Below are 27,602 nucleotides of genomic sequence, written 5' to 3'. Positions count from 1 at the left end.
AAGGTTCGAATAGTGGGTTGAGAGAGTGGTTCGATTACAACAAAAAAAAATTAATAATAATCGCCACAATAAATATAAATGCTATAAATTAAGAGATAAGAAAAAAAAATTACTCAAAATAATATACCAATCAGAGTAATTTAAGAAAGATAAATAATTAACAAAAAATTTAAAAAGGAAAAAAAATTGAAATTTGATTCAAAAAAGAAAATTTGACTTTTTTTAAAAGAAAATTAAAGAATTTAAAGAGTAAAAAATAAAAGAAATACAATATTTAAGAGAAAATTTTAAAAAATAAAAATTTTAAAGGAATATTATATGAATGATTTCATATATACATGTAAAAAAAATATAAATTTAGTATATATTAAGCGAGGCAGATGCACGTGTCACCGGGCATACATTAGCTCCGTCCTGAACAGGGTGGTCCAATTAGAAGAATGATCCTGCATGTCCAATTTGCAGTCCATCACCATAAAACAGCTCTAGTGCTAGATTGTAGAAAGAACCATTTTTCACTTAAAATGCATTGTTTCCTCAATTTTCTCAATTCGTTCAGTATATAGATGATTCCCTAATAATATTAGGGATAATTTCACTCACCCCCAAAGTTTGGTCAAATATCAATCTAAAATATTTTTCAAAAATAACTATCACTCACGTTACAAACGTTTACTCCTTTTTTCACTCACACCTCAAAAGTTAATTGACAAGTATGTCAGATCACTTTTTATATGTAAAAAGATCTTCTAACCTTTTGACTTTGGTTTGACCCTCATTTTTTTACAATATGACCTCTTAAAAGACAAATTGACAAACTTAACCAAGGAAATGAGACCTTCAAGCCCTTGTCATCTTCATCAAACAAATTGACAAAAAACAAATTGACTCCTATATACACACACAGAGACATATATATACTCTTATATATACACACACAGACATATATATATATATATACTCCTATATATACACACACACACACACAAGCACAACACCACCATCAACGCCGACGAGGATGTCGGCACAAGAGACAGCGGCAGCGGCAGCGGCAGCGACAGCCAAATCGTGGTGGCTGAGCACTAAACCACCCTCTCCGACCTCACTAACCGTCTCTCCAAAACCCTTTTCAACGGTCAATCCGGCCGCCGCAGCCCAAAAGTCGTCTCGCCTCCGTCTCTTTCTGTTCCGTCAAAACCCGAATCGACCTCTGCAATTGGGTCAATATATATACATATTTATTCTTAATGATTTGTTTGAAACTCTGTTAGCAATATGTGGCAGTGAGATAATTCTTTTATGAAATACGCTACTAACACATCGAAATACTAATATTAAGCAGTAAACTAATAGAATAAATTTAAATACGAATCCAAATAAGAATAGGACAACATAAAGAATTGGAAAAGGGGGCTATATAGTCTCAGAATATACTATCCCCCCTTACAAACAGAGTACATATTTTCCGAAGATTTAAAATCCTAACACTTACGTAAAATCACATCATTTGCATTCCAAATTCTAGAGCTACTGGCTTGCGATATTAACTTCCATGGTGCAATTCATATTGATAGCTTTCTTCTTCTTCATCACTAGCATTAGCTCCACCTTTCCGGTCAATCTTGATGTGCAGCTCAACAGCAAAATTCCAGAATAGAAATCACTTCCTAATTTTGGTTGGTAAGCTAGTTGATGATAGGTTTATAGCAACGTTGAACCTCTTGGTGGATTGAAATTTAGCTGTTGATTTAGGAACAAAAGCATTCCCCAGTTCAACACCCCTGCAAAAGAAGGTAATGATACCATCGTCAAATTTGTAGGGGCCAAAGTTGGTGTCGGCTGAACACGCGGCGGTGAGCTTGCGGCGGTGAGGATGGCGCGATGGACTGGACTGCGGTTTCGGCCTCGGTCAGCTCTGCTAGATGAGGCCTGTGGTGGAGGTCTCGGATGATGAAGGCGGAGTCGGCCGGTGGGGGTCTTGGCCGTGGATGGTCCGTCTATGGACGGCGACAGCTGGGTCGATGGCGGAGATGGTGAACTCCGAGTGTTTGGAGGTTTGTCCTGATTGTGGTCCGATGGGGTCAATTTGTTCTAGGAAGCAAGAATCGGTTGTTTGGTTTTTGTTCGTATAAAGGTTCAGATAAGAGAGATAAGAGGGTAAGTGAGAGGGCAAAGTAGTCATTTTAAAAGTATTAAAAAAAATAAGGGTAAAATTGTCTTTTCGTATTTTTTAACGGTGTCATTGACAGAAAAGTCATTTTGGACCTAAGTGATAGTTATTTTCGAAAGATATTTTAGACTGATATTTGACCAAACTTCAGGAATGTCAATGAAATTATCTCATAATATTATTAAAACCTTCTCGAACTTGAGCAAACATAGGTACCAACGTGAAAATAGTTGTCAAAATGCAACCCTTGGTGCTTTAGATAAAAAATAAATAAAAAATTATAGTTGTCCAGCAACTAAACATATCAAATTTTAATTGTTGGAGATAACATACAGCACGGATGAGAATACTGATCTGTGGCAGACCATTGGCAATTCTTCAGGCAAGTCTCTTCCTGGTCTAGCCCTTTTCATTTGTTGGCAACTACGAACATAACCAAAGCTAATATATGAACATAATAGAATAAGCTACAAAAATATTACAACCTTCATAATATTTTTCTGCTTCTCATGTCTTTCCAATGTCTATATAAACCTGACGGGGAAAATTTGGAAACCGTATTAAGCCTGTCGGTTGTCTCATGTATTGTATTTTGGAGAGAATGACAACAGTGCAGTTGAAACGGAAGTAAAAGGAAAAGTAACTGAAATTGTACTTCTTCTGTCCCACGACATCCTAGTCTTCGTCAAACCTAATCTTCTTCGGCGCGGGCTGGTTGCCCACCTGCAACAGAACCAAACAAATAAATAAGGAGCCAAATAAAAATTTTCCTGACAATTAAAACACAAAATTAAGTGAAGCCCTTGAGGAAAGGAGGTGACAGGGACACTAAAAACAGCAAGTACATCATATTTAATAAGATGTTATACAACATCACATACCAAGTACATTAATTGAACAAAAATACAAATTAAACCAACTTGAATCAATCAGCGTAGATATGATTCAAGCAAAGTCGAAACAAATTGTATTCATCAAAAAGTCGTCAAACTGAATGCAATATTTTCACGAGACGGACAAAATTTCAGATATAGACATCTTCCCTTTATTAAAGAGTAGTTAGACTGTCATTTAAAAGTTATGATGGATAATCTGGATGGCTCAGATGAGTCACATAATCACATGCTACTCGATATTCCAGAGAGACCTATACTCTGAAAAACAGACTGGAGTGGCCAGTTCAACTAATTGAAAAATCAATCTGTCAAACTTTTGGTCCAGTCAGAACACAAATTATTCCCTCCAAAGAGCCGTTTTATTTCTTCAGTATCATCAGAACAAAGCAATGAAGTCATGGTCTCGCATAACTGCCTTGGTTTTATGCACTAAAACATGAAATAGCCACGTCTCACTCTACAGGGTTTTCCTCCCATTCTTCAACATACAGTCTTCCCCCTAATCCTTAACAAGCCCAAGGTTCACCAATTCTCTCCCCCTCCCTTCCTCAATGTGTGTATTATACTATTTATTCATATTTGTATATATGCCAACTGAAATAGAAACTTGCTACTGGTCTAAGAACAAATTAAGATCTTCCATTGCTTATCCTAGGCCAACATTCTCTCTCTGTCTTCTCTTTCAAATTTATAGAATTTCTCCAACTCCTTTCTTACTCGTTGATCAGATTGGTACACGATATTCTTATTCAACAAAAGGAAGAAAAAATATTTTCCCTCTGTATATAAGTACTTGGAAGGATAAATCGTTCATTAATTCTTGGTGCATGATCCGAGCCTGTGCAATACATAATGCAGCTTGAATTTTCACTTCTATTGTATTTTCAAAAGGCAAGCAGGTCAAGCAGCTCTTAAATTTATTAATGACATATGCCACTGTCACGATTCAACCCATTGACCCAACATTGAACCATTAGATCAAGGACATCTTATTTAAAGGTTGATCAACAGTTTGGCTTTGAAAACCTCAACTAGGACAAATTACTTTTAGCTTCAAATTCTTACTGCTTCACTACTGTTAGTAGTTACTGTAACAATATTGCGCTCTTAAGGAGAATTCCAAAATCACTAACCTATACATGCCTTTTTCTCATAATGTGGGTAAAATACATCCAAATTTCACATAAACAGAAAGGCAAAGACTGCCCAGAATGACTAATGTTTACGCAAACACTGTCTTGAATGCTAGGTTTTTTACCAATTTTTTCGTTTTTGTAGTTTTCTTTTTTTAATTTAAAAAAAAAAGGAAAAAGAAAAGAATAGAAATCCTTACAATTTCTGGGCACTCATAATCAATACCAGCATCCTCAATCTTCTTTCTCCTTTTCTGGTCCCGTTTCATGATTCCTTTCACCAACTTCTTGTGCCCTTCCAATGTTCTCTCCTGAATAATCATCACGTATCAGTGACATCATTACTTTAAAAATAACAACCATATATAACTCAAAAGGCCCTTTTTGTCATTTTCGCTTTCCAATCTGTTTCATAAGCATCAAAATAATTATCAGCCAGAGGTATAATTCTATATTCATTCTTACATACCTTGTCATGTTGCTTACGCTCAATACGGACCCAATCCAAGGGCTTGTACCAACGGTTAACACCTTTCCACCTAAAATTAGAGAATAGAACTATCAGCAACTAGTTAAAGACATAACATCTAAATTAAAAGACAGGGAACATCATAACAACCACCATTTTCCACATATATAGAAAGGCTGGCTTTAGTTTCAGTTACATATTTCTCTTGAAGAATTTTTAGTAAAATAAACACGATTACTGAGCTACATTACACTTCAATAATTATCAGAATCTGATCGAGTTCGACAATTTATGCAGAGATTGATGTCATCAAGGATCGGCCCTTCACTACTAGATCAACCTCAAAAATAAAAAATAATAATAATGAAAAAAATTAAAGAAATCAAGCGCTGTTTTCAATTACAAATCAAGTTTTCCAGAAATTATCATAGAAGAGCCACAGAAGTATGTGCTGCGTTTAGAAGATGATTACTGGAATTCTAACTTAGCCCACAGGGAAAGTCACTTCTGTTGCTGAAAAGATATTTCTCTGGGTTCCCAGATTTCTCTATTAATATGACACTCATCTCATCAAAGATTCACATTTGGGAGTATTTGTGGTAGGCAGTCCAGTTTCAAACATGTTAGGCTTTTCCTTTTTTTTCCCTTTTTCTTCTTTCTTAATCTTTATTATCATTTCAAGGATTTAGGATATTAGAAAACAATGGTACAATCTTTGTACTATTGTTATCATTATATAATGGTAGCTTGTTAATTTATTTTAATCTATATTTTGAGCATACGTTAAAAAATAAATTTGTCACAGTTCACATTATTCTTCACCTAAATAAGAAAAAGCTATATTTTGATAAACAACAGTAATCATAATTAAACAACTGCACACCATACAGCAAATGCTAGATGTACTCTTATTTGTTCATGTTGGATGTTTAAATATATCAACCAATACGCAGCATTAAATGACTTAAATCTGTATTCTCTGCACCCAAAAAAGGAGCAATGTGTTTTCTGATTAACTCCTCTAGTACATCAAACAACAAATAGGACACTAATTATCCTTCTCTTCTTCGATAACCGGGACACTAATTATCCTTCTCTTACAAGACTTTCTTGCAATACTGCTACAAAATTTTACACGAACCAAACAGAGCTTTAAAGTAAAGACATAGTGTTGCAATTTCCTTTCAATTAGGGTGACAATTTATAACCTAAACCAACCTATTTGGGGAAAACATTTTTTTCCCAATTAAGAGTCACCAGCACTTTGCCATACAGGGTGTTGGTCCAAGTAGCCCTCTCCTCCGTATGTATGATTTTTCAATTTCTTTTTACTTGGGCACCCACCATCACCACTTTAACAGAATTTTATGGATAAAATTCCTTGCGCAACTTTGTAGACAGGCAATTTAGTCCAAAAGGAGGGGGAGGTGGTGATGGTCAATCTTATACCATATTCAGATGTGTGTCAATTGCCAAATTTGCAACATCAAAAATTAGTAGATATTTTCTGGCGCAATTTACAAAGAACCACATAATGGAACTCAATGCAACAAAGCCTTTTCCCAACTACTTGGGCTCAGCTATAACCAAATGACGGAAATTAAGATGAAATTTTTAATTGCTTTTAAGGAAACACCAAGAAACGAAAGCACATAATAAGATATGTTACATAAAACTACATAAACAAGTTATAATAATTTCTTACAATTTTGGATGAACACGATCCGGAGGAATAAGATAAACTTGCAACAAATGCTCAAACAACAGATAATTATGCATACAATCTGCTACAATCTTTGCCACCTGCACTTATCAGAAAGTGAAGTTAAGACAAACATATTGAAGAACAAGCATTCAGCCAAAAATTCTGTCAACACAAACACCACCTCGGGAGACTCAAATTCGATGAAGCCAAAATGCTTGGATTTTCCTGTCTGTAAAACATCAGTTCAAAGGAACAGTTGAAATCAGTTAAGGAAATTAAAGTATAAAAACCCAATGATATAATAGGAATGCCAGTGCTTCAGACAAAACAAATTTAGTGAACCCCCAAAGTTAATGTTATCCAGATCTCACTGCTTCTGTAACACCACTCTTACTATAAACGTAAAATGCTAAATAGATTTTTTCATTCTTTATTGAACAATTTTAGAGATAAATGAGCTGTTACAAACACATTGATCAAATGACATGGAAGCTCTGTATCTTTTCGTAACATAGAGCGAATGCTTACATATTGTATCAAGATATTCGTCTAACAAGACATACAACCTACTAGTCTACAACTGTAAATCTTTTCCACGATTTCCTTACTGAAAAAAAAAATAACATGCATCTCCTTTGACTTTTGCATTTCCAAATTATACACTAAAAAATCGTATTCTTTATTTTTTGTTTAGCAATAAAAAAATATGGAGATGTAGATAGCATAAAGTACCAGTGTTAAGATGAACAATCTGTAAGCAGAATATTTGAACACATAGCATAGACATTACATATATATACAAAATCGAAACTTCACCAAAGTTCACTCCATTAACTCCAAAACAAAAGGTAAGCGAGAAACCTAATCTTCTCTGCCTTGACTCTTGAACGTATTGGAGAACAGTATAGTCTAATCATTCAAAGCATGAGCGGATCTTCTCTTTCATCCTAAACTACCTCAGTTTTTGCAACTTCGAACATTTCATTAAAAAATTCAACTTGCACCAAACTGATGTAATGTGTGTCTATCGGTGCATGTTTACATCTGTGGTAACAACTATATGCGTACAAGGATATTCAGCTAACCCAGACTTATAATTAACGGCAGCACATTTCAGCAGAACGAACATATATAATGCATGAAAACAATTTCTTTTCTTTTTTTAATAGTATAACCTCTTCCAACCACTAAGTTTATAAAGGTTATTAAGTTTTATCAAGTAAATCTTTGATAACGCTAAGACAAAAATTCCGTTCTCTAAATGATAATCCAACTATCATGGTTAAGCAAACAAGAATTGAAATTCGATAATCACTGAAATATAACTTCATTTTAATTAAAGTAAAAGATAAAATAAACGAGTAAAGCCCCCAACCTTCCTATTCCTTGCCAGTCTAAGTCTTTTGATCGCACCAAATTGTTTAAAAAAACCTGCAAAAAAATTTAAAGTTTTGCTCTCACTTCATTGACATTTTTATGTGAGTGTGTGTACATATATCTATATATATCTGCATTCATATGTGCGTGTTGTGGAACTATATATAGTGTAAGTAAAAGCTGAATCACACCTTCCATTTCATTCTCAAAGAAGCCATGTGGAATTCGACCAATGTACAAGACTGTAGCAGTATTCCCATGTGTGTTGCTTTCTGGAAGTTTGTGGCCAGGACCGCCCTCTAAGGGCTATTAAAGAGATGAATATTAAATCAGAATGAGAAATTGAATAGATAAAAACAGACCATTAAATAAAAATAAGGAAAGTTGAGAATTACAGAAAATCAATGAGCATACCAAGAAATCAGCAGCTTCATCTTTACGACTTGAAGCCAACATTTTGGATGAATTCTTCTTCAGTTTCTTCTGGATAGCTTTCTTTGCTTTGGACCCCATCTCACTAACAAAACAAATATAATACCCTGTTATAATTATATATAAACCCAAAAAAAAAGTTAAAAATAAATAAATAAATATACAATGAGATATAAACAAAAAAAAAAAAAAAATCAAGCAACTCAATTCACATCAAAACTTCTACTGCAACTGTACACGACTTTGCATTGGTACTTTCTATTTAGTTGGCTGAGAAAGACGAAAACAAATAAAAAAAAAAAGGTGAAGAGTTAGAACAGAGAAAGGAGTACACATAAATTGTTGCTTCGACACTCTGTTCTCTTAAACCCTATTGAAATATGAACAAAACTGAAAAACCCTCTTGATTTTGGAAGTAACAATGGTTCCCTTGACCTACCATAGCCTCACGAACGACCAAAAACTAATCCCTAGGTTGGCACACTATTTGAGCAGGAGGTGAGAGAAAGTGGGTTCGTGATGAGAGAAGAAAAATGAAACAAAGCGAGTCAGAGGAGATGGAGTGAGAGAAAGAGAGAAAGAGAGTGTGTGATTGGGATAATCATACCCGAGTGTTGAAGGAGAATCAGAGAAGGTGCGCCGACGAGGAGGAATGAGATTAGGGTTTGTGATTCCCCAATACAAAGCTTATTGTTTTCGTTTTTTCCCCTCTCCTAAGATTCTTGTAATGGAGCTTGGTCCTTTTTGCCCCCCAGTGACTTAGTTTATTATTATTTTGTTCAAAACACTTTTTTTTTTTTTTTTTCAAAACACTTGAGATATATTGTTTTGAATAAAATAATAAAAACAAAATTTTAATTTTAGCCTAGGTATGGACCGTCGATAGCATCCCAATTTGTAGCCTGGAGTGGGTTTCGAAGGGGCTCTGCCCAAGTAAGTTCAGGTGCAAGTCAAAAAAAAAAGAAAAAAATTTATTTTAGTTTATTTCATTTATAATTCTATAAGATATACGGCATTGTTTTAAACAAAATAATAAAAATAAATTTTTATTTATTTATTTCATTTATAATGGTTCCTGCTCAGCATTAAATCGTCGACATATAATTGAAATAGAAAAAAACAATTAATTCAACTTCATTCATTCAGTATACTTGTTTTTAAACTAACTTCAATTAATATGTATATATCAGACAAATTTAAAAGAAAACTTATGTATGTTTAAGTAGTACAATTATATAAGAAAAACAAAATTAAAGTGTTTTGTATCATAGTATATCTCATGTTCTCTCTTGTAGAGTGATTCAGCAAATACTATTAAAAATAATAATAATAAGTCAAATTATAAAAAAGTATACACTTGCAATAATTTAAAAATATTAAATAAAATTTAAATTTGTATTAGGAATTTTAACTATTCTTAATTAGACTTATATAAATAAAAAAGTACTAGTGGACTTGTCTATCTCCTAAAATAGAGAAGGTTTTGGGTGCTTCCATCATGTAGGTTTGATCCTGTAGAATTTGACAAATATTCCCATTGGAAGGGCACGAAATAAATCAAATTGATTTTTCGATCAAAAGTATTAGGTGAAATGTTTGGTTTTTTCTTTTCGTCTATCCTTCATTCCATATGTACAGTGTTTGAATTAATGGAGAACATTTTCTTGTGTATGAATTGATATTTTTTATTACATTCTAATTCTTTCCCGCTACCTTTCGAGAAAAATCTCAAATTGGATCCCGACTCATTTAAGTCGTACTTGTTGTGCATGTGCAGACTCTTGTTGTACATGTTTGACTTGAATGAGCTGATTCGTCGTACACCTGATACACTCAATATCCATTTTTCAAAATGGATAGTGAGGATTTAAATCCCAAATGGACAATGTGAGTTTGTAAAGAATGTGTATTTTTCTCATTAAAAAAATTAATAATAATTAAATTAAATCATATAAATAAGAGCATATCGTACATAGAATATAAGTCCTTACAATTTTACTACAAAAGGTATATTAATAATTTTCGTGCATCACATCAAATAAAAGATAACTAAAAATAAAATTTTATTTAATTTTTTGGTACCTTCTTAAAAATTGAGATTTTTTTATTATTAATGAAATAATTTTTAAAAAATATGTAGTTCTTCGGCTATTATAATAAAAAATAGCAACTATGATTTGTCCAGGAGTGGTGCAAGGATTCGAACCCTAACCCTATCACCTTGGAGTTGGTATGCTTGCTTAAGCTGTAGTACCTTTGTACCAGTCGTTTTGTGCGCTGCACAAGTTGTTAATGCGCAGAACCGTATGGTACAGCAGCCCTAGAAGGCCAGAACCGCCTTAAACTGTCTGTGTGTAATCGCAGAGCTCTGCTCATGGCTTCTCAACCATTGAAGAAGAAACCAAAGAGGTCGAATCGTCGAGTCAGAGAAGAATCGGACCAACTCGAACGCATCGACTCACTTCAGTGGAACCAATCTCTCTCCAACAATGACGACTCGTTCTCTCTCGTCGCCGGCTCCAACGAACTCGAAGGAGGTCCGCTCGTTTTCACTTTTTTTTCAACTCCTCCATCACTTTCCCGATAAAACAAAGGGAAAGGAAAAAGAAAAAAACTTGAATTTCATGCTATCAGTCGTTTTGTTTTTCCAAACAGTACAATACGTGTTTATATAAAAAACAATAATAAAGAAGAGCTTTTTTTCACATTATTGCATTTTCTCGTTAACTGAACTGCTGGTTTTAGGGTTTTCGGTGTTTAATGCTGCCAGTTTTGATGATTTTCTAAAATGGTTTGTATGAATGTAGGATTTTTATCGCTTGAAGAGATTGATGAAGCAGAGTACGGTTTGGAAATCCCTAAACCGGAAAAAGAAATTGGGAAAGGAAGAGTGAAACCAGCTACGAAATCAAAGAAGCGAAAACGAAGCGATGGAGGTGGTGAGTCTAGTGGTGAGGCTGAAACTGGGAATGAAGAAAAGGTTGAGGAAGAGGATAAGAAAGTGAAAACAAAGAAGAAGAAAAAGAAGAGTAAGAATAAGAAGGCAAAGAAGACCGGGGAAAACACAGAATCAGCTCCTGGTCAGTATTTTATATATATATATATATATATATATATATATATATGTATATATATTTTTTCTGTTTTCTCTACGTAACAAAAATTTTGTTTGCTGGGTTTTGTTTAGAATCCTGTAGTTTTTGAAGGTTTGGATCAGTTTATTGGTACTTTTGATATATTGGTGAATTTTTAAAATTATGGGGAGTGTAAATTTAGTTTAGTACAGTTTGAACTTTGGAATTTGAACTAGTGAACTCATTGTTGAACATGTCATTGGGTTGGTATTGTTTTTTTTTTTTTTTTGGGTCAGTGTCGAATTAGGTGTATACATTTTAATCTCTTTACGTTCACACTGTATATTATCAACTTTTTCAGTCTTGGACTCAGTTTGATATAAAACTATATGTGCGTGTTATCAATGTTTTCAATTCCTGGTCACTTTTAATTTCAAGTTTTGTTGGTTTTGGTCTCTCTGTATTCTGATGATTCAGATACTTCTAAAATGTCTTTGGATCGGTCTAAATTTAGTTATATAAATTTTTTATCTTTACATAAAAGTAGTTTGGCTACCCATGAATTGCCAGGGTCAGTAATTCATAGGTTGATGCGGCATTATGGAATGATTATATTAAAACAAGTTTATGAGATAGTCCTTGTCCTTGAGTTATATTTGACTCTCAAAAAGTTTCTGCCTTTGTGGATATTTCAATTGTGTAGTCAGCAATACTAAGGATGACGTTGAAGGAGATTTAGTGGATGAAGCAGAATATTATGCTTGGAGTGAACTAAGGCTCCACCCGCTACTTATGAAATCAATATACAGGCTTGGGTTCAAAGAACCGACACCAATACAGAAAGCTTGTATTCCTGCTGCTGCTCATCAAGGAAAGGTTGGTTTCATTCATAATAGAAGTGTTGCATTTTGTAATAAACATATGGTATGATATTCATCCTGGTTAGTTTTTGTGATAGGATGTTGTGGGTGCTGCAGAGACAGGATCAGGAAAAACACTTGCATTTGGTTTGCCCATTTTGCAGCGCCTCCTTGAAGAACGAGAAAAAGCTGAGGAGCTCCTTGAAGAAAAGGATGAGGCGGTTGATAAAAATTTTCCCAAATGTTTTCTACGGGCTCTCATTTTAACTCCTACAAGAGAGCTTGCAATTCAGGTAATCATATTTGCTTTATTGGTTTCTTCTTTTACTGGCTGCACCTAAGTGACATGGCTTATTTGATTTTTTTTTTTTTCTTTCTATATTTTTTGTTTTTGTTTGTCGATTGGTGAGTGTATATTGTTTTTGACTATGAGAAAATATATTTCACATAATTTGTGTGAGTACTGTTGGTTGGTTTTGTATTACCTCTTGGCATTGTTTTGAAACTCAATTTTCGGCCAGTTGATTTTCAGTCTGGCTAAATTTGGCTGGTCACTTTTTGGAAGTGGCAAAAAAGGGTTTGCTGCAGCAATCATGGTGCTTGGTCACATGATATTTTGCAGTTGGTACTATTTAATAGGAAGGAAACAACTGGAGCGTATTGTTTCACTTAAACAGTAGAGTGGAGGTTGCTATTGTATCACCTAAGTGACATGACTTCTTTGATTTTTTTTCCTTCTATTTTTATTGTTTTTCTTTGTCTAGTGGTGAGCCTATATGTTTTTTTACTATGAGAAAATATATTTCACATAATTTGTGTGAGTAGTGTAGACTGGTTTTGTATTACCCCTTGGTACTGTTTTGAAACTCAAATTTAGGCCAGTTGATTTTCAGTCTGGTTAAATTTAGCAGTTCACTTTTAGGAAGTGGCAAAAACGGGTTTGCTGCAGCAATCATGTGTTTGATGACATGATATTTTGAGTTGGTACCATATATATATATATATATATATATTTCTTCATAATTGGTTGGTACTATTAATAGAAGGAAACTACTGTAGCATATTGTTTCGCTTAGACAGTAGAGTGGAAGTTGCTGTAGTATCATCTCTGGGGGTTGTTTGGAAAACTTAAAGAATAGGTCAGTCGTGATCTAAGAGCTAGCTGAAATTTGGCTGCTAACATTGTGATTAGTGTCTAAAAAGAAAAGGTTATCTGGAAAAAGTCCAAGTAATTAACCCATATTTCCTCATCCGTGAGATAAAAAAAAAAAAAAATCCGTGCTCAAAACTTTCCTTGAGTCTTGGTGCCCTTCGACCAATACCCTTCATTGTTCAATCAGAGAACTTTCCATTTCCCTTCAAGAACTTTCCATTGCCATTTGATGCCCTTGCTAGGCTGATTCTACAGAATTTGCGGGTCCACTTCTTGGCTTTCCAGAGTAGCTGTTTATTTTTATGATATCCTGGTTATTGGCTTTTATCTTTAATGTTGGTTTCTTTATTTTTCTTTTCCAGGTCACTGATCATCTCAAGGAAGTAGCTAAGGGTACCAATGTAAAGGTGGTTCCTATTGTTGGTGGGATGTCAACTGAAAAACAGGAAAGAATTCTGAAAGCAAGGCCTGAGATTGTTGTTGGAACTCCAGGAAGACTATGGGAACTTATGTCTGGTGGAGAAATCCATCTTGTTGAGGTTAGTACTGTTGCATGTTTCTGATTGGAGGATACAGTGAGTTTATGTATGATGTAACCATTTCATTAGCAGTCAATTTTAATTTTTATTGTGTTGTGTGCATTGGACATAAGAGAGCACATATATCCATATTATTATGAAATTACTGTGCTTTTTATTGTTATTATCTTGAACATCTTAATGACTTAATCGTTGGTTATTCTGTTGCGTGCATCTTATGAGGATCCATCATTATAACTTGACTCATATGGGCCATTACTACTGCTAAACGGATACAGTGAGTTTATGTATGATGTAACCATTTCATTAGCAGTCAATTTTAATGTTTATTGTGTTGTGTGCATTGGACATAAGAGAGCACATATATCCGTATTATTATGAAATTACTGTGTTTTTTATTGTTATTATCTTGAACATCTTAATGACTCAATCATTGGTTATTCTGTTGCATGCATCTTATGAAGATCCATCATCATAACTTGACTCATATGGGCCATTACTACTGCTAAACGCGAACACTGTTTCAAATTACCACTCCAGCAACATAATAAAATAAGACTGTCAAACACTTGAACCCTAAACATGATTACACGAGTCCAAGCATGTTCCCTACGAAATCCCTATCTTCTGTTCTTCACTTGCTCTATATCACATTGGAAAAACAAATCCATATTATGAATCAGAGTGACCTCTTTATGTTAGAAAGTGTAACCACTCTATTAAACAAACCTTGGTACATGAATGCCCTCAAAAGCTTAGAGGTCGACAATTCAAATTAAGAACAAATGTTACTACCTTTTAATTACGTGGGAAAAATATTACATATCTAACTCTTGTAATTTAATTGTAATGTATTTCTTAGTCCTATGTGCAATAACGTGCTTTAGTACATCTCATAGGTAGAACTTGAAGAAATATGTTCAATCTCCATGTTGATAAATTGGCAATTGAGGTTATTCGTTGATTTGTTGAAAGCGGCTCTCTATATCTTTGTAAATAGACCAAATTAATGCATTGGCTGTGTAGACATTCAACACACATTTGTGAGCATTGTAGCCCAATACTTGCTATACATTGTTCAGATTAAAAGTTGACAAACACGTTTTGGTTGAATACATTCTGAGGAATTTTACATAACAATAGGTGTACCATTTCAGAAAGTTACCCTAAAAAGGATCGTTATGAAAAATTATAGCACCACATTTTAGATTTAATCATAAAATAACGATGTCCTCTTGAGTAAGTATGTGAATTGCAATTTTCAAGGTTTGTGATTTTATGTGCAAAAACATTATTTTCCCTCCACAGTGATATATACATAGATAGCCTTCTTAAAATAATAAAGCTAGGATGATTAAAAGCTTGGTGTTCATTTATGGCAAGGATAAAAAATAGACAATGAATGATTGAAGAGTGGAGCTTAATAGGAATCCTACTACTGATCACCTAAAGAAGCTAGATGTTGGTTGAAATTCTTAGTTCAACAAGTTCGAAGTTAGGGGTTAAAACCAGGGATAAAGTGATAAAGAGTGAGATTGAAAGACTAAAAAGGTGCTATAGGTGTTTTTATTTTTATTTTTATTTTTATTTTTTTTTACTTGGCACCAACATATACTGATCATCTAGTTATATGTGACTATTTTGTGCAATGAAGTTGAATTAGAGAATTTTATATGATTTTAACGACTTGTAACTGGCGTATAACAATATAGCTATTATATCCTAAATCTTAATAAACAATTTTGTTCTTTGATTCGGGCTTCTGTTGGACCTATATTGTATCTGGTGGTTCTTTAAATTTAAGCTTCAGTATGTGCCCTGCCACTTTCACCACCTCCAACATTCTATTTTTCTCCTAAGCACAGTGTCTATCATAAGATTGCTGCCCCAATTCCACCGTTAATATTTACTCTGCTGCCATAGTGACCTCACCACCACCCTAGTCTCCTCTCCTTCCCACTGTTCTCCATCCTCATCCATGCTCGTTGCCAGCTCCACGGTCCAACCAATCTACAGTCACCACAACTTTCTACCAGTCAAGCACCACTGCCAACACATCTATTGTCTCAAATCACCTTATTTATCACCACTGTTACTGAAGCAGTTCTCCCTTCTTTATCATCTTCCACTTTTTGCCAGTGTTAGCATTAGGGCTGCAAATGAGCCGAGCTGAGTCGAGTCGAGCTTGGAGGTGTTCGGGCTCGTTTCGACATATCTCTGTAGGTGTTCTAGCTCAATCATGGTCAAGCTCGGCTCGACAAGCTCGCAAATCATCAATATATACAATAATACAACCTACACAATCCACATATATAGATATACACACGCACACAGGTACCTAAGTGGTTGAAGAAGAATCACTTGATTTTCGATTTCCACCGTCTTCGACCTCTTTATGCATTAAAAGAAAATAAAATCGAATTCCACCGTTGATATCAAAAGAGAAGCTGAGATTAGTTTCAGATGAGAGATAGAACTTCTTCGCCTTGGGTAATGGAGTTGCTGCAGTTGTTGTTGCCGATCGGTGCATGTTGACCTTTCTGCCGCTGGTAGCTAGGGCTGTTGTTATGAGTCTTCTGACAGCTAGGGTTCTCTCAAGAGTTGATATGGAAAGAGCAGGATTATATTTTAGGGGCATATGAGCTTGTTTTAAAATGGTAAAGGGTTGGATTTTATTCTTTAAAGGAGAGAGAAATTATGTTATGTATTTTATTTTTTGGGCCAGGAGCTGACTGATCATTATATATTTAGGTGGGCCTGGGCCTTTTTATGTGGCCTGATCTAGTATAACATGGACTCAAAAGAAAGTGTATATTGTATATGTGTGTGTGTGTGTGTGTGTGTATATTACAAGCTCAAAACGAGCCTTTAAACGAGCTTGTTCATGAAGACGTTTATGAACAAACAAGCAGAGTAGAGAGGTGTTTTAGATTGGCTCGTTTGATAAACGAGCCTAAGAATTTTATTTGAGCTTGATTTGTTTATTAATCAAACGAATTGAGCCCGTAGCAAGTCGAGCTTGAGCTGTTCGCCGAAAGCTTGGTTCACTTACAACCCTAGTTAGCATGCTCCATATTTCAGCCAATTTCACTACAACTATTCTCATTCAACAACTGTTATCCATAATTCCAACATCATTTGGTTCATACAAGCTGAACTGAATTTCTGCTCTGATCTTTTTTCTTCATCCTCAAATCTAACATGCCCTTGGAAATCCTTTGATATCTTTCGGAAAACTTGTGAAGGTGCTGTCACCTACCTTCAAGTCCTTTATCACTTGACATCAAATTGACCAGAATGATTTTTTGATTCACATTTTTACTTTTGCAGTTACATTCATTATCTTTCTTCATTCTGGATGAGGCCGATCGAATGATAGAAAATGGTCATTTTCATGAGTTGCAGTCCATTATTGACATGCTTCCAGTGACTAGTGGCTCAATTGAAGGGAATCCTCAGAACACTCAGAATTGTAGGACAGTTTCAAGCTTACAAAGAAAGAAGAGGCAAACCTTTGTGTTTTCAGCAACTATAGCGCTATCTGATGATTTCCGTAAGAAGCTAAAGCGAGGAGCACTAAAATTGAAGCAGTCTGAGAACGATGGATTCAATTCTATGGAAACTCTCTCTCAGCGAGCAGGAATGAGAGCAAATGCTGCTGTTATCGATCTGACAAATGCGTCAATTATGGCAGATAGACTTGAGGAATCATTCATTGAGTATGTATTTTCCCTTTTCTAGCCCCTGAAATATGGAGAATTCTAGTTACAGAATTCTTTTGTATTTGGCCATTAGAAGATATACTTTAATTCATTTTTCTGTTGTTAAATTGTTTGATATGAACATTTTTTTCCCTCTCGTGAATGAATTCTTTGATATGCATCTCCTGCATAACAATGTCTAAATGATTTGGACTTTGTTTTCCCTGTGCACTAAACACCTTTTTTGTTTTTGTTGTTTTTCTTTCCCGGTAGGTATCCTGTTCCTTTTGGATTTAACTTCTGATAAATGTTATTTCCCATATAAGAAATTATATGCTTCCCTTACAAACTTGTAGAGAATTCTTTGTGTTTTACCTTTAAATTGAACGGCTAAATAGCTTGAATTTCTGAAACATTTAATTGTTAAATTCATATGTATGTTGCCTTCTAAGATAAAGGTTGTTGACCATAGGTACGTTGTTTACCTCGTCTCACCTTTTATTGCTATGTTTCATTCTTGCTTCTCAAAGCAAAGATATTGGTGGCTTAAAAATGTGACATGTAATAGGACATTCAATTTGCTTCGGCATCTCTACCTGCTTATGATTATGCACATGCTATTGCTTGTATTTCACTGACCAATGGCTCATGAATTGTGCTTTTATCATGTCCTAAATTCTACTAAGGAGGTGAGAGTAGTGTTACTCTTGGTAAGTTCTTGCCTGATATGCTATTCATTCATCTTTGGAAGTGGTGAATCTGTTTGTATTCTATCTTCAACTAAAATATGTAGCCTATACGAATTCAGCTGCTTCCCTTTTTGTACATCCCTGATGCTGGGTCTCGACACAATCTGCTACTCTTGCTTCCTGTGATCGAAATTGCATTTTTCAAGACATTTTTTCACTAATATACCTGTTTCTTATGTTATCTATATATTGAGGCAATCCTGTTAAAATTTGTCATATAATACTAGTTGCTCACATATATACATGCCCTTACTGTTACTCTTAGTTTCTGGCTTGTTATCATTTTCTCTTATATCCTCCTCTCCTTAAAAAAAAAAAAAAAAAATTCTCACACAGAATGGATTGCAGATGCAGGGACGAAGACAAAGATGCCTATTTGTATTATATATTGAGTGTTCATGGACAAGGTCGCACAATTGTTTTCTGTACATCAATTGCGGCTTTGCGCCATATTTCTTCTCTTTTGCGCATTGTTGGCATCAATGTGTGGACTCTTCATGCTCAGATGCAGCAGCGAGCGCGATTGAAGGTTTGTTTTTATTTCTTTATTTTTTGCATTTCTTCTTTTGCAAATATAGTTATTTGGGCATAAAAATCTTTGCCCATGAGATGGCTGTTATGAACTTATGATAATAAATTTTGCTATATGCCCAAAAGGTTGGTGTCCTTTGGGATTCTTAGCTATGGTGCTTGCGGTACAGTTCCTATAGCAGTATTTAACTTTGAATTAGTGTATTTTTCGGTCTTTAGTTTGTTATTTCTTTATTTATTTCTAGGAAATTTGTGCCTAAGACCCTGCTATTGTAGCTGCTGTTGTTTAATTACTTCACGTTATCTCGTTCTCCAAGAATTTGTCTGGCCTGCAGTGTAAAGAGGATCTACCTTGGAGAATGTTGTCTGTTGATGCGCATTTATGGACTCATTGAAATTGGTTTCAATATTATAGTGTTGCTTAAATTAAAATTATGTTTAATTAATATATGAATAAAAGATGCAAATAATATGATCATAGTTTGCAAAAAGAATAACAATGAAACAAAATAATAGGACAGCCTCACAATTATGGAACTATAGTCTATAAGGTCTTACTATAAAATTTTCTTCTGCCGTTGATGTAGGCCATAGTGGCTGAACCATTATTTTCTTGTGTTGTTCATGCTTAATTTATCTCTTCAATTTTATTTTTCTTAACAACATAGATAAAAGTGCATTACCTAATACATGTCCCACCGACACGAAGTGCTGGGAAGGGAAGACTGAAGACAAATATAACCATTATTATTTCACGCAAACCGTCTCGAAACCTCCATTTTCAACTGAATTCTAATAATCAAATGCCTATTTGAGGGTATTTAGTCAGATAAGGAATAAAAGTGATTAGGTTAAAGAAGAAAGGAGACTTAACATATAGCCTAAGGCCCTAAGCCCGATTGATTTGATTATTTTATGGCAATTACGTTATCTTCTTTTTGTGGATGATATAATCCTCCACCCCCACACAAATATTTTGCTCGTCCTACCTTTTCTTTACAATCTTCTATTTGACACAGGCAATTGACCGTTTTCGCGGGAATGAACATAGTATACTTGTTGCCACTGATGTTGCAGCAAGAGGACTAGATATTCCTGGTGTTCGAACTGTAGTTCACTATCAACTTCCACATTCGGCTGAGGTAAACTGTATCAGTTTGACTTCTAACTAATTAAAATCGGTTCATTGTTTTTTCTTCTGTGGTTTTATTAAGGTTCATGCAGTTTGTGGACTGAAAATATTTACACTGGCAGGTTTACGTTCATAGAAGTGGAAGAACTGCTAGAGCCTCTGCTGATGGGTGCAGTGTTGCTTTAATCTGTCCAAACGATAGATCAAAATTTGCCACTTTGTGCAAATCATTTTCAAAGGTAATACCCTTGTCAAGTTAGTAGTGCTTTTCTAGCAAATTTTTGTCAACTAACTAACCCAAAAAAAAAAAATTGTTGTACTTCTATTGGTTAAAATAAGGAATCAAATCTCCTGAAACAGATGTTAAAGTAGTTGTGTCTTTCAAAACAGTCTTGAAGAATTATTGTAAAGTTAAAATTCAAAGAAATTTTTGACATAATTGTCATGTATAGGACATTTAGCTAGGTCTTGATATTTGTTTTATGATATTTGATGGATCTGTTTCCTAATTTATCTAGAAAGAATATAAGAATAACATTCTATGACTGACTGTAGAGTAGGATCAGTAGAGCGAATGACAAGACCGAGTTCCAAAGTTCCTGCAGTTCTTTGAAGATTCAATAGAACTCTACCTTCCTGAGATTTGTTGTGTGAGCAGGATCAATGCAGCACTTTTTAACCACCATGGTCCAGAGCAGGGTGTGCAAAGCTCTCCTCTTGAACAACCTAAATTGAGTTACAAGTTTTTATCCAGATAGTTATTTTACTTGTTTGATACCTCGTCACATTAGTGGTGGAATGTTTCTCGGGTCAAATTTTCATTCCTAGTGAACACACTGTCAAGCTGACAATGAATCTATTCACGTGGATTAACTGCCAAAACATGCCTTGCCAATGCCACCTAAGCTATGTGGCGACTTTCTTTTAAAAAAATTTATCCGCAAACATATTTCAGTGAAATTCAGTTTGTTGTCCATTTTATTCATTGTTTTCATCAGATGGAAAAATGACTGCCGGTCTTGTCAACACCTTCCATGTCATTCCAACAGAGTTATAGAAGCTAATTTTTTAGACTTTGGACTTTTTCTTTTTCCTTTTAACAGGGAGTGGAGGGGCGACTTCAATCAAGTACTTTTAATGAAGTATATAATAGTGTAACATTGTTCACTAAAATGCATGATACCTTTGCTTTTATACCCAGGAAAGTTTTCGGCGGTTTCCTGTAGAGATGTCATACATGCCAGAGGTTGCAAAACGATTATCTCTTGCACGTCAAATTGACAAGATTCTGCGGAAGGAATCCCAGGTAATAATACCTGTTATATGTGTATGTTCTTGTTATGTACAGACCTAAAACTGAGTTCTTATATGTAGTTTTGTCACCGTCTGTGTTTTTGGACGTGCTGATGTGATGTATTTCTTTATTCTGAGATTTTTTTATTTATGCACGTTTCAGCATGGATATGCAGAACTGTGAATATTGGTTTTGTTTGTTGAAGTCATATTGCCTGTCTACTTTCAACATGCATTATCACTTTGAAGTTTAAATTTAGTAAAGCAACTTCTGCATTAACCACCACGTGTTTCAACTCATTGAGTGTCGTCAGACTCAGCACTATTGTTAATTGATTGTAGAGTTGTTGACACTGATTGCAGATTGATGTTCCATGAAACAGGTAAAACTAATGTTTAGTTGTCTACATAGCTTCTGCAAAAGTGAGGACCCTAGGATATTTCTTTTTACGTTAGTACCCGACGCACCACAATAAATGGTGGGTTTTCTTGGTCACAAAGAGATATAATGGACCAGTTTCAAAGTTTTTGTACTGCCCATTCCAGATATACAAGGATTATCTTACAGTTGTATTCCCTCTCTCTCTCTCTCTCTCTCACACACACACACACACACACACACAGAGATTAAGATGAAAAATGTATGCATTGAAGGAGAAAAAGAGCAAGGGTTGCATAAGCTTTTTAAGTTCTCTTTTGGGATTTCGCGTCTTTAGTAGAGTTTGCTTTCGAAAGGAATGCTTTGGTGATGGTTGTTTGGTTTATCTGGGGGGAGAGCAACTGACTTATCTGTTGTTACATTGTGTTGAAGACTGCTCTGATTCTCGGTTAATGGCAGTGCCGTGCCGTGCAATGAGGTTAGTCCTATTGTTTGATATCTATAATTGGCCATATACTGGCATCTGATGCATCTATAGCCGACCGACATTTGGTGCCTCATCTCATTTTTTCCAAAATGGGTTGTACAGTCCAAATATTGTTGTGTTTAGAGTTATCGTTAAGTTGTTTAAATGTTCATGGTTTTCACAATCATCGTTTACATTAGGTATTTCTGTACATTCATCATATTTCTTCTATTTTATTTGCTGAATCCGCTTTTGGTTACATAAACCACTCCAACCCTACAAAGTCTGATATTCATCTTCAAATACCCATCACTCTCTAAAAGATGTTATCAATTATAGTTATGGAAGTTTTTACTAAACTATCAATGCATTGTATTGTTATATTTGTGATTTAAGGTTTAGATTCTTGCGATGCTGTTTTGATTGGTTCTTAAATTATGCCCCCCGCCCCCTATTTTATTTATTTTTAATTTTTTTCTTTTAAAGGATAAGGCGAAGAAAAGCTGGTTGGAAAGAAATGCTGAATCAGTAGAATTCGTAATGGAGGATAATGACAGTGAGGAGGAAAGAGTAAACAACCATAAGCATAATAAAGCTAGTTCCATTCATTTAAAGAATCTGCAGCAGGTTTCCACATTGTTGTAATCTGTATAATTTTTCACATAGTTGTAATCGGATAGTTTGTCAGCCTCCGAATTTTTCATTACATTTGAAACTGCAGGAGCTTAATATGCTGCTTTCACGGCCATTGCAACCAAAAACATTTTCGCGGCGCTTTTTGGCAGGGGTAATTACTTTTTTCCTCTTTTGTTGACAGTTGACATGGATGACTTCTCTATATTGTGGGTTTATTTCTCTCTTTTCCATTTATGTACTATTTAAATACGTTAGATCGCCTATGCTTAATTTTAAATTTTATTGTTAAGTAGACATTAAGCAGAGTGAGAGCAATAGTGAAGGCAGGAGTGAGACTGAAAGTAAGATGAGAGCATTGATCATAAATTGTAGTGTATAGCTGTGTATGTTGTGCATTTGTATCTCATACGTGTGTTGCGTGCAGGTTTAAGTGTCAAACCTCTCTAAATCCCATATCCTATGATACAGGATTATGACTTGAATGGTTCTAGAAGTTGAATATGGGTAATAGGGTATGTAGGCACATTTGGCAATTAAACAAATTTAATTGCATAATATGCTAAAGTTATTGAGTAGTATAATATAATGTTATTAAGAGATATAGTCAATTAGAATTTAAATTAAATAACTCATGTTAGATTAAGGGAATTTTCATCTGTCTTAGATGTAGGACACAATTTTCAGTTATAAAAATTGAAATTTTTTGTTGTGTAAATTTATAATAGTCTGATGTACCGAGGATTACTGGTATTACCTGGCATACATGCCTCAAAGATGCTGGCAAGGCAAAGGAGAAAATGCATGAGCACATGGAAAACTGAGGAGCATGCAAAGGTTCTAAAACGCGTTCCTCTAGTTATTTGGCATCTCTCTCTAAGACTGTTTAAGATGTGGGTAGCAGTTGGGATGCACCTCTGTGGACCTCTAGTTTCAAATGTCAAACCACAAAACCCTAGGATCCTTTTAAACACCACAATGTGACCTAGAGATTGTTGCTTCGGTGCATGAGCACAAGGAGCTCCCTGGGTCTTGCTGATAACCATAAACAGGGATTGGACAAGTCATGATGTTTTTTTCTGTCTATAGTTACTTTTATATGATTTAAGTGTTCTGTAAAACTGAGCACCTATGAAGGCTCTCATATGAGATCCTATTTTAGTGCTTTGGTGTGTGTGTTTTGGGGAGAGGATGGGGGATGCTAACTTATCTCCTACTCCTATGGTTTGAAATACAACTGGCAGATGATTGATGATACTTGCTGATACTTAACTAATGCATGTACTAGTGGAAATGATGTGGGTTTATCCTCAACTTTACTCCAAGAAAGATGTATCTGCTATGTGTATAATGATTTCAATTGTTGACTTTTGTCTTTCTCAGGCTGGTGTTTCACCCCCCCTCCAACACCAATTTGAAGAATTAGCTAGGCAGGAACGTGGTGACTTTGGGAATTCAGGAGATAAAAGAAGAAATTTGTTGGTTATTGGTCAGGATTGTGTAGAACCGCTGCAGGCACTCAGGAGTGCTGGCCATGAGGTAATGCTTGAGAATATTTCCTGTGTGTTTATTACTTTAGCTTTTAATTTTTTGTACAAAGTGGTTATTCCTACATGGTCTGAGCTTTTACTACAACACTAATTAGTGCTTTATTTGGTGTAATTATATGCATTAGTGTCTGAAATACAGACTCCTTATGCCTAAATATTGGTGCATGTTTATGTAATTGCAGCAGCTACCATTGTTTAGATCTAGTCTATTAGGAGTGGATTAGGATGATTATTTCAAGAATTCTAAGTTTTTTTTAATGATTTTTGGTTCCTGTTTCGATGGAAAATGAAATCAAGTATATGAATGTAGTTGGTGGTATTAAGTATCGAAATATATTGTTTTACAGGTATGTGGGTACTGTTTCACTAATACATATTGTTAGTATGAAATAGTGTACATGGAATGTTTGGTTTTCCACCATTACTTATGACAAAAAATTGGAATAATTTTTCTTTTCTTCTGAGAGTAACAAACTATGTTTTTTAACAAAGAACCAGTATTCGGTACTCTGAGCAATAAAGGAACTGGGAATTTCCTGCAACAACTTCCCTTTTCTGTTTCCCTCTATATAAAACATTCAATTTCTCTAACCAGTGTAGTAGTTAGTTCTTGGAGCTAGGTTTATTTTTAACTCTAGAAATTTACATTTTCTGTCCTAGGCATCATCGGACAATCACCGATGTATAGTGAAGTACTGGAATATATATAGTTGTTGTGTTTATGCTGTATATAATATTTTAAACGGATTATGATCCCTGCTTTCATTTATTTTTATTTTATCTTATTTTATTAGCAGCAGGAAAAGAAAATAAAAATAAAAATGGCAATGAGTAGTTTCTTTCTTCTGTTATGCTTCCCTAGTTTGGTTGCAAAGATCCGTATAACTCATCATCCTCATGTTCAATTCTAGTTTCACCGAAGTTGTGTTCAACTTGAACTTATGCTTTCTTCGTATACTGTAGGATTGAGATTCAAGTTTCCTGGCATCTTAGTTTTTTCTGGAGTTGGTAACTATATCCTTGATACATTGAAATGTGCAACTATTGCTTGTAAAATGAAATCTTAATCTTTCTCCCCTCTTATTTCACATCTAGAATTTATGTATATCAGGTATTTTCTTTTGTTTTAACGTTCAACTTTACATTGTTGCTCCCATATATCCTCAGGTGAGCATGAATCTAAAAGGGATTGCAGAAAAACGAAGAAATACAGACAATTTAAGGAGAAAGAGGAAAGAGGAGAAAAATCGTAATTCTTCACTTCTCTTGTTCTCTTTGTTTCTTCGCCCCACCCTCAACAAAATATAGCCATTTTCCCTCTCCCAATGGGAGAATTCTTCTGATTATTTGTATACCTGTGCCAGGTTTTCGTGATCAACGGAGAAAGCAGAAAAAAATGTTGAAAGGGGGAAGCGAGTAGAATGAATCAAGAGAATCAAACCAAAGTCACACGGGAATATGAAGCCAACATCCTTACGTCGAATATTTTCGTGGACAGGTCACAAACTTAAAAGTCATAAATTTTGATGGCAGATATTGGTTGCGTGTATTATTCTGTTTTCATCATATAACATACAAACTAGTTTTGCACAGATGGATCTAGCATCAAATTTTGATTCATTGTTTTTGACTTTTCCATATAAAGGCATGACCATGACTATAGCCCTCATCAACTATACTTCAACTTGTCAATGATTTTCATCACAATGTATGATATATATTTTCCTTCTGCCAACTGTCATTAAACAAAAAAACACAAATGTGAGGGTGGTCATTGTCAAGTTCATAGTGAACTTTTCCTGTGATTGGTGGGTTTATTTTGACTTTCATTCAGCTGCTGATTTCAAGTGTGGCATCACTTGTTTGCCTGATTTAGTGTGTTTCCGGATTTTTCACAGTTGACATTTGAACAGTTTTAGGATATCTGTGCTCAAATTGGAAACTATTAATCTCTCTTAAATGAAAAGTCAGCTTCATTTATACGTGGAATGGAATAAACTAAATATGGAAACTGCAAGTGTGTGATATTGGATATTTGCTTTCATTTATAGCATATCATGATTGGTACTATTCTATTGTGTTTTCACATCTTCTTATTTGCATATAATCATCAATTATAAGAACTTAATGATTCCAAATTAAGGGTTAATCCTGCCCCTTGAGGTCGTAAACTGCTTTTATCCCTTAATTATTTCAGTTAAATGTTTTCTACGCTAGTTTACATCATTGCTACACTCATCATCGTCAACTTCGTTATAATAATTGTTATTTCTAATTGATTTGGTTATTTAATGGACAGATCTTTAATGGACAGATTCTTACATTTTGGTAGTTCAAACTTTTAAAATTCTACTTGGCAATAGTTCTTAAATGGTTTTTTTTTTTTTTTTTTCCTTCATAATTGTTGATTAATGTGAAGATTCTGAATGACTATGTTTTGCAGACGTTGTATATGTGTGTGTCTGTGTGTGTGTGTGTCGGTATGCGTGTGTGTGCATTATATATTATGGGTTTGAAATCTTGCGCCCATTTGCAAGACATTGGAATCGCAAACGAGGTGGTACGACCAATATAATAAGCAGACCAATTTAATCTTTTGACTTAGTTTATTGAAGTGTGAACTGTTTTACTAGTATGTATTGACAAAGCCAACCACCATGATCATGCAGTGGCCAAAGAGCTTTGTTGTGTTGTGTGGCTAGGGTTTGTTCCAAGAGATCACGTTATCTTTCTGGTATTTACTAACCCTCCACCTATCAGTTACAGATGGATAACATAATAAATAAATTTATATATATATATATTGCTCAGCAAATATAAGTCAATTACCAAATTTATGAAGAATATATATATATATATATGGGACGTGATGTAGCTCACATGATGACCAACGCCTTAGTATTGGATTAGAAAAATGATGAGGTGAGCCTCTTTATCGAAAGAGGCAAAAGTTCGGGTGAGAATGCTCTCATGATATACGTGTTTTTTTAAATAACATAAAAAGGTGGGAGAATTACCTAGGAATTCAACGACATGCTTGGTTTGTAATTATGTAAATAGTTTTTTATTCTTAAAAAATTGTACAAAAAATTCTGGTTGGTTTAGTTTTTTGAAAACTCAGTTATAAAAAAACATGTTTTCAGATAAAAGTCTTCTTTTATTGTTCTTTGAAAATTATTATTTGTTTTCTGAGTTTCTAATAATTGATTTTAGAGTTATAAACTAAGCGGATTTCAGGAAAAACTAATTATATAATGAGTAATGTTATCATGAGATCTCTCTCATGAAGTTTTTCATGAGCTGTCCCTTTTTTTTATCATGATTATGGACCAGAACTACTTGAAGAAGATTAAATGAGGA

The 27,602-nt window shown here is 34.6% G+C and overlaps 2 protein-coding genes across 5 annotated transcripts; one reads left to right on the top strand and one right to left on the bottom strand.

The window, feature by feature from the left end:
• Positions 1 to 2,397: 2,397 nt before the first annotated feature.
• LOC132274932 (uncharacterized RNA-binding protein C1827.05c) lies at positions 2,398 to 8,945 on the bottom strand. Of its 4 annotated transcripts, none has more exons than XM_059776298.1 (9): positions 8,790 to 8,945; positions 8,165 to 8,267; positions 7,942 to 8,056; positions 7,749 to 7,804; positions 6,555 to 6,602; positions 6,374 to 6,471; positions 4,669 to 4,738; positions 4,400 to 4,510; positions 2,398 to 2,893 (listed from the first exon to the last, which is right to left on the bottom strand). In XM_059776298.1, the coding sequence occupies exons 2-9, from the start codon at positions 8,261 to 8,263 to the stop codon at positions 2,846 to 2,848; spliced, it is 645 nt and encodes a 214-aa protein (XP_059632281.1). In that variant the 5' UTR covers positions 8,264 to 8,267; positions 8,790 to 8,945; the 3' UTR covers positions 2,398 to 2,845. The 4 variants fall into 4 exon arrangements, with proteins under 4 accessions (XP_059632281.1, XP_059632282.1, XP_059632284.1 ...); XM_059776299.1 differs by having other exon boundaries at positions 8,165 to 8,289; positions 8,790 to 8,910; XM_059776301.1 differs by lacking the exon at positions 8,790 to 8,945 and adding an exon at positions 8,515 to 8,771.
• A 1,450-nt stretch (positions 8,946 to 10,395) lies between these two features.
• On the top strand, positions 10,396 to 26,035 carry LOC132274930 (DEAD-box ATP-dependent RNA helicase 13). The gene is made up of 15 exons (XM_059776296.1): positions 10,396 to 10,719; positions 10,990 to 11,262; positions 11,960 to 12,132; positions 12,215 to 12,409; positions 13,632 to 13,808; positions 17,139 to 17,527; positions 18,607 to 18,787; positions 19,809 to 19,931; positions 20,044 to 20,160; positions 21,123 to 21,227; positions 22,546 to 22,686; positions 22,781 to 22,846; positions 24,076 to 24,231; positions 25,410 to 25,491; positions 25,607 to 26,035. Exons 1-15 carry the CDS (start codon positions 10,557 to 10,559, stop codon positions 25,660 to 25,662), a joined length of 2,397 nt encoding a protein of 798 aa, XP_059632279.1. The 5' UTR covers positions 10,396 to 10,556; the 3' UTR covers positions 25,663 to 26,035.
• Positions 26,036 to 27,602: the final 1,567 nt, after the last annotated feature.

This window comes from Cornus florida, unplaced genomic scaffold, assembly GCF_030987335.1.
Source record: "Cornus florida cultivar Cherokee Brave unplaced genomic scaffold, ASM3098733v1 CherokeeBrave_3.0.0_Hap2_Chr09, whole genome shotgun sequence".
In the NCBI taxonomy this organism is placed as follows: Eukaryota; Viridiplantae; Streptophyta; class Magnoliopsida; order Cornales; family Cornaceae; genus Cornus; species Cornus florida.
The sequence above is the reverse complement of the archived record's forward strand: the minus strand, read 5'-3'. Positions and strand labels throughout refer to the sequence as shown.

Bases quoted from the DNA above. Each gene is read 5' to 3' on its own strand.
- LOC132274932 (XM_059776298.1), bottom strand. From the start codon at position 8,263: ATGGGGTCCAAAGCAAAGAAAGCTATCCAGAAGAAACTGAAGAAGAAT. The intron at 7,805-7,941 runs GTGTGATTCAGC...ATTTTTTTGCAG, and splicing joins CTTTGAGAATGAAATGGAAG to GTTTTTTTAAACAATTTGGT. The intron at 6,603-7,748 runs GTTGGGGGCTTT...GATGTTTTACAG, and splicing joins GACTGGCAAGGAATAGGAAG to ACAGGAAAATCCAAGCATTT.
- LOC132274930 (XM_059776296.1), top strand. From the start codon at position 10,557: ATGGCTTCTCAACCATTGAAGAAGAAACCAAAGAGGTCGAATCGTCGA. The intron at 11,263-11,959 runs GTCAGTATTTTA...TCAATTGTGTAG, and splicing joins AAACACAGAATCAGCTCCTG to TCAGCAATACTAAGGATGAC. The intron at 12,133-12,214 runs GTTGGTTTCATT...TTTTTGTGATAG, and splicing joins CTGCTGCTCATCAAGGAAAG to GATGTTGTGGGTGCTGCAGA.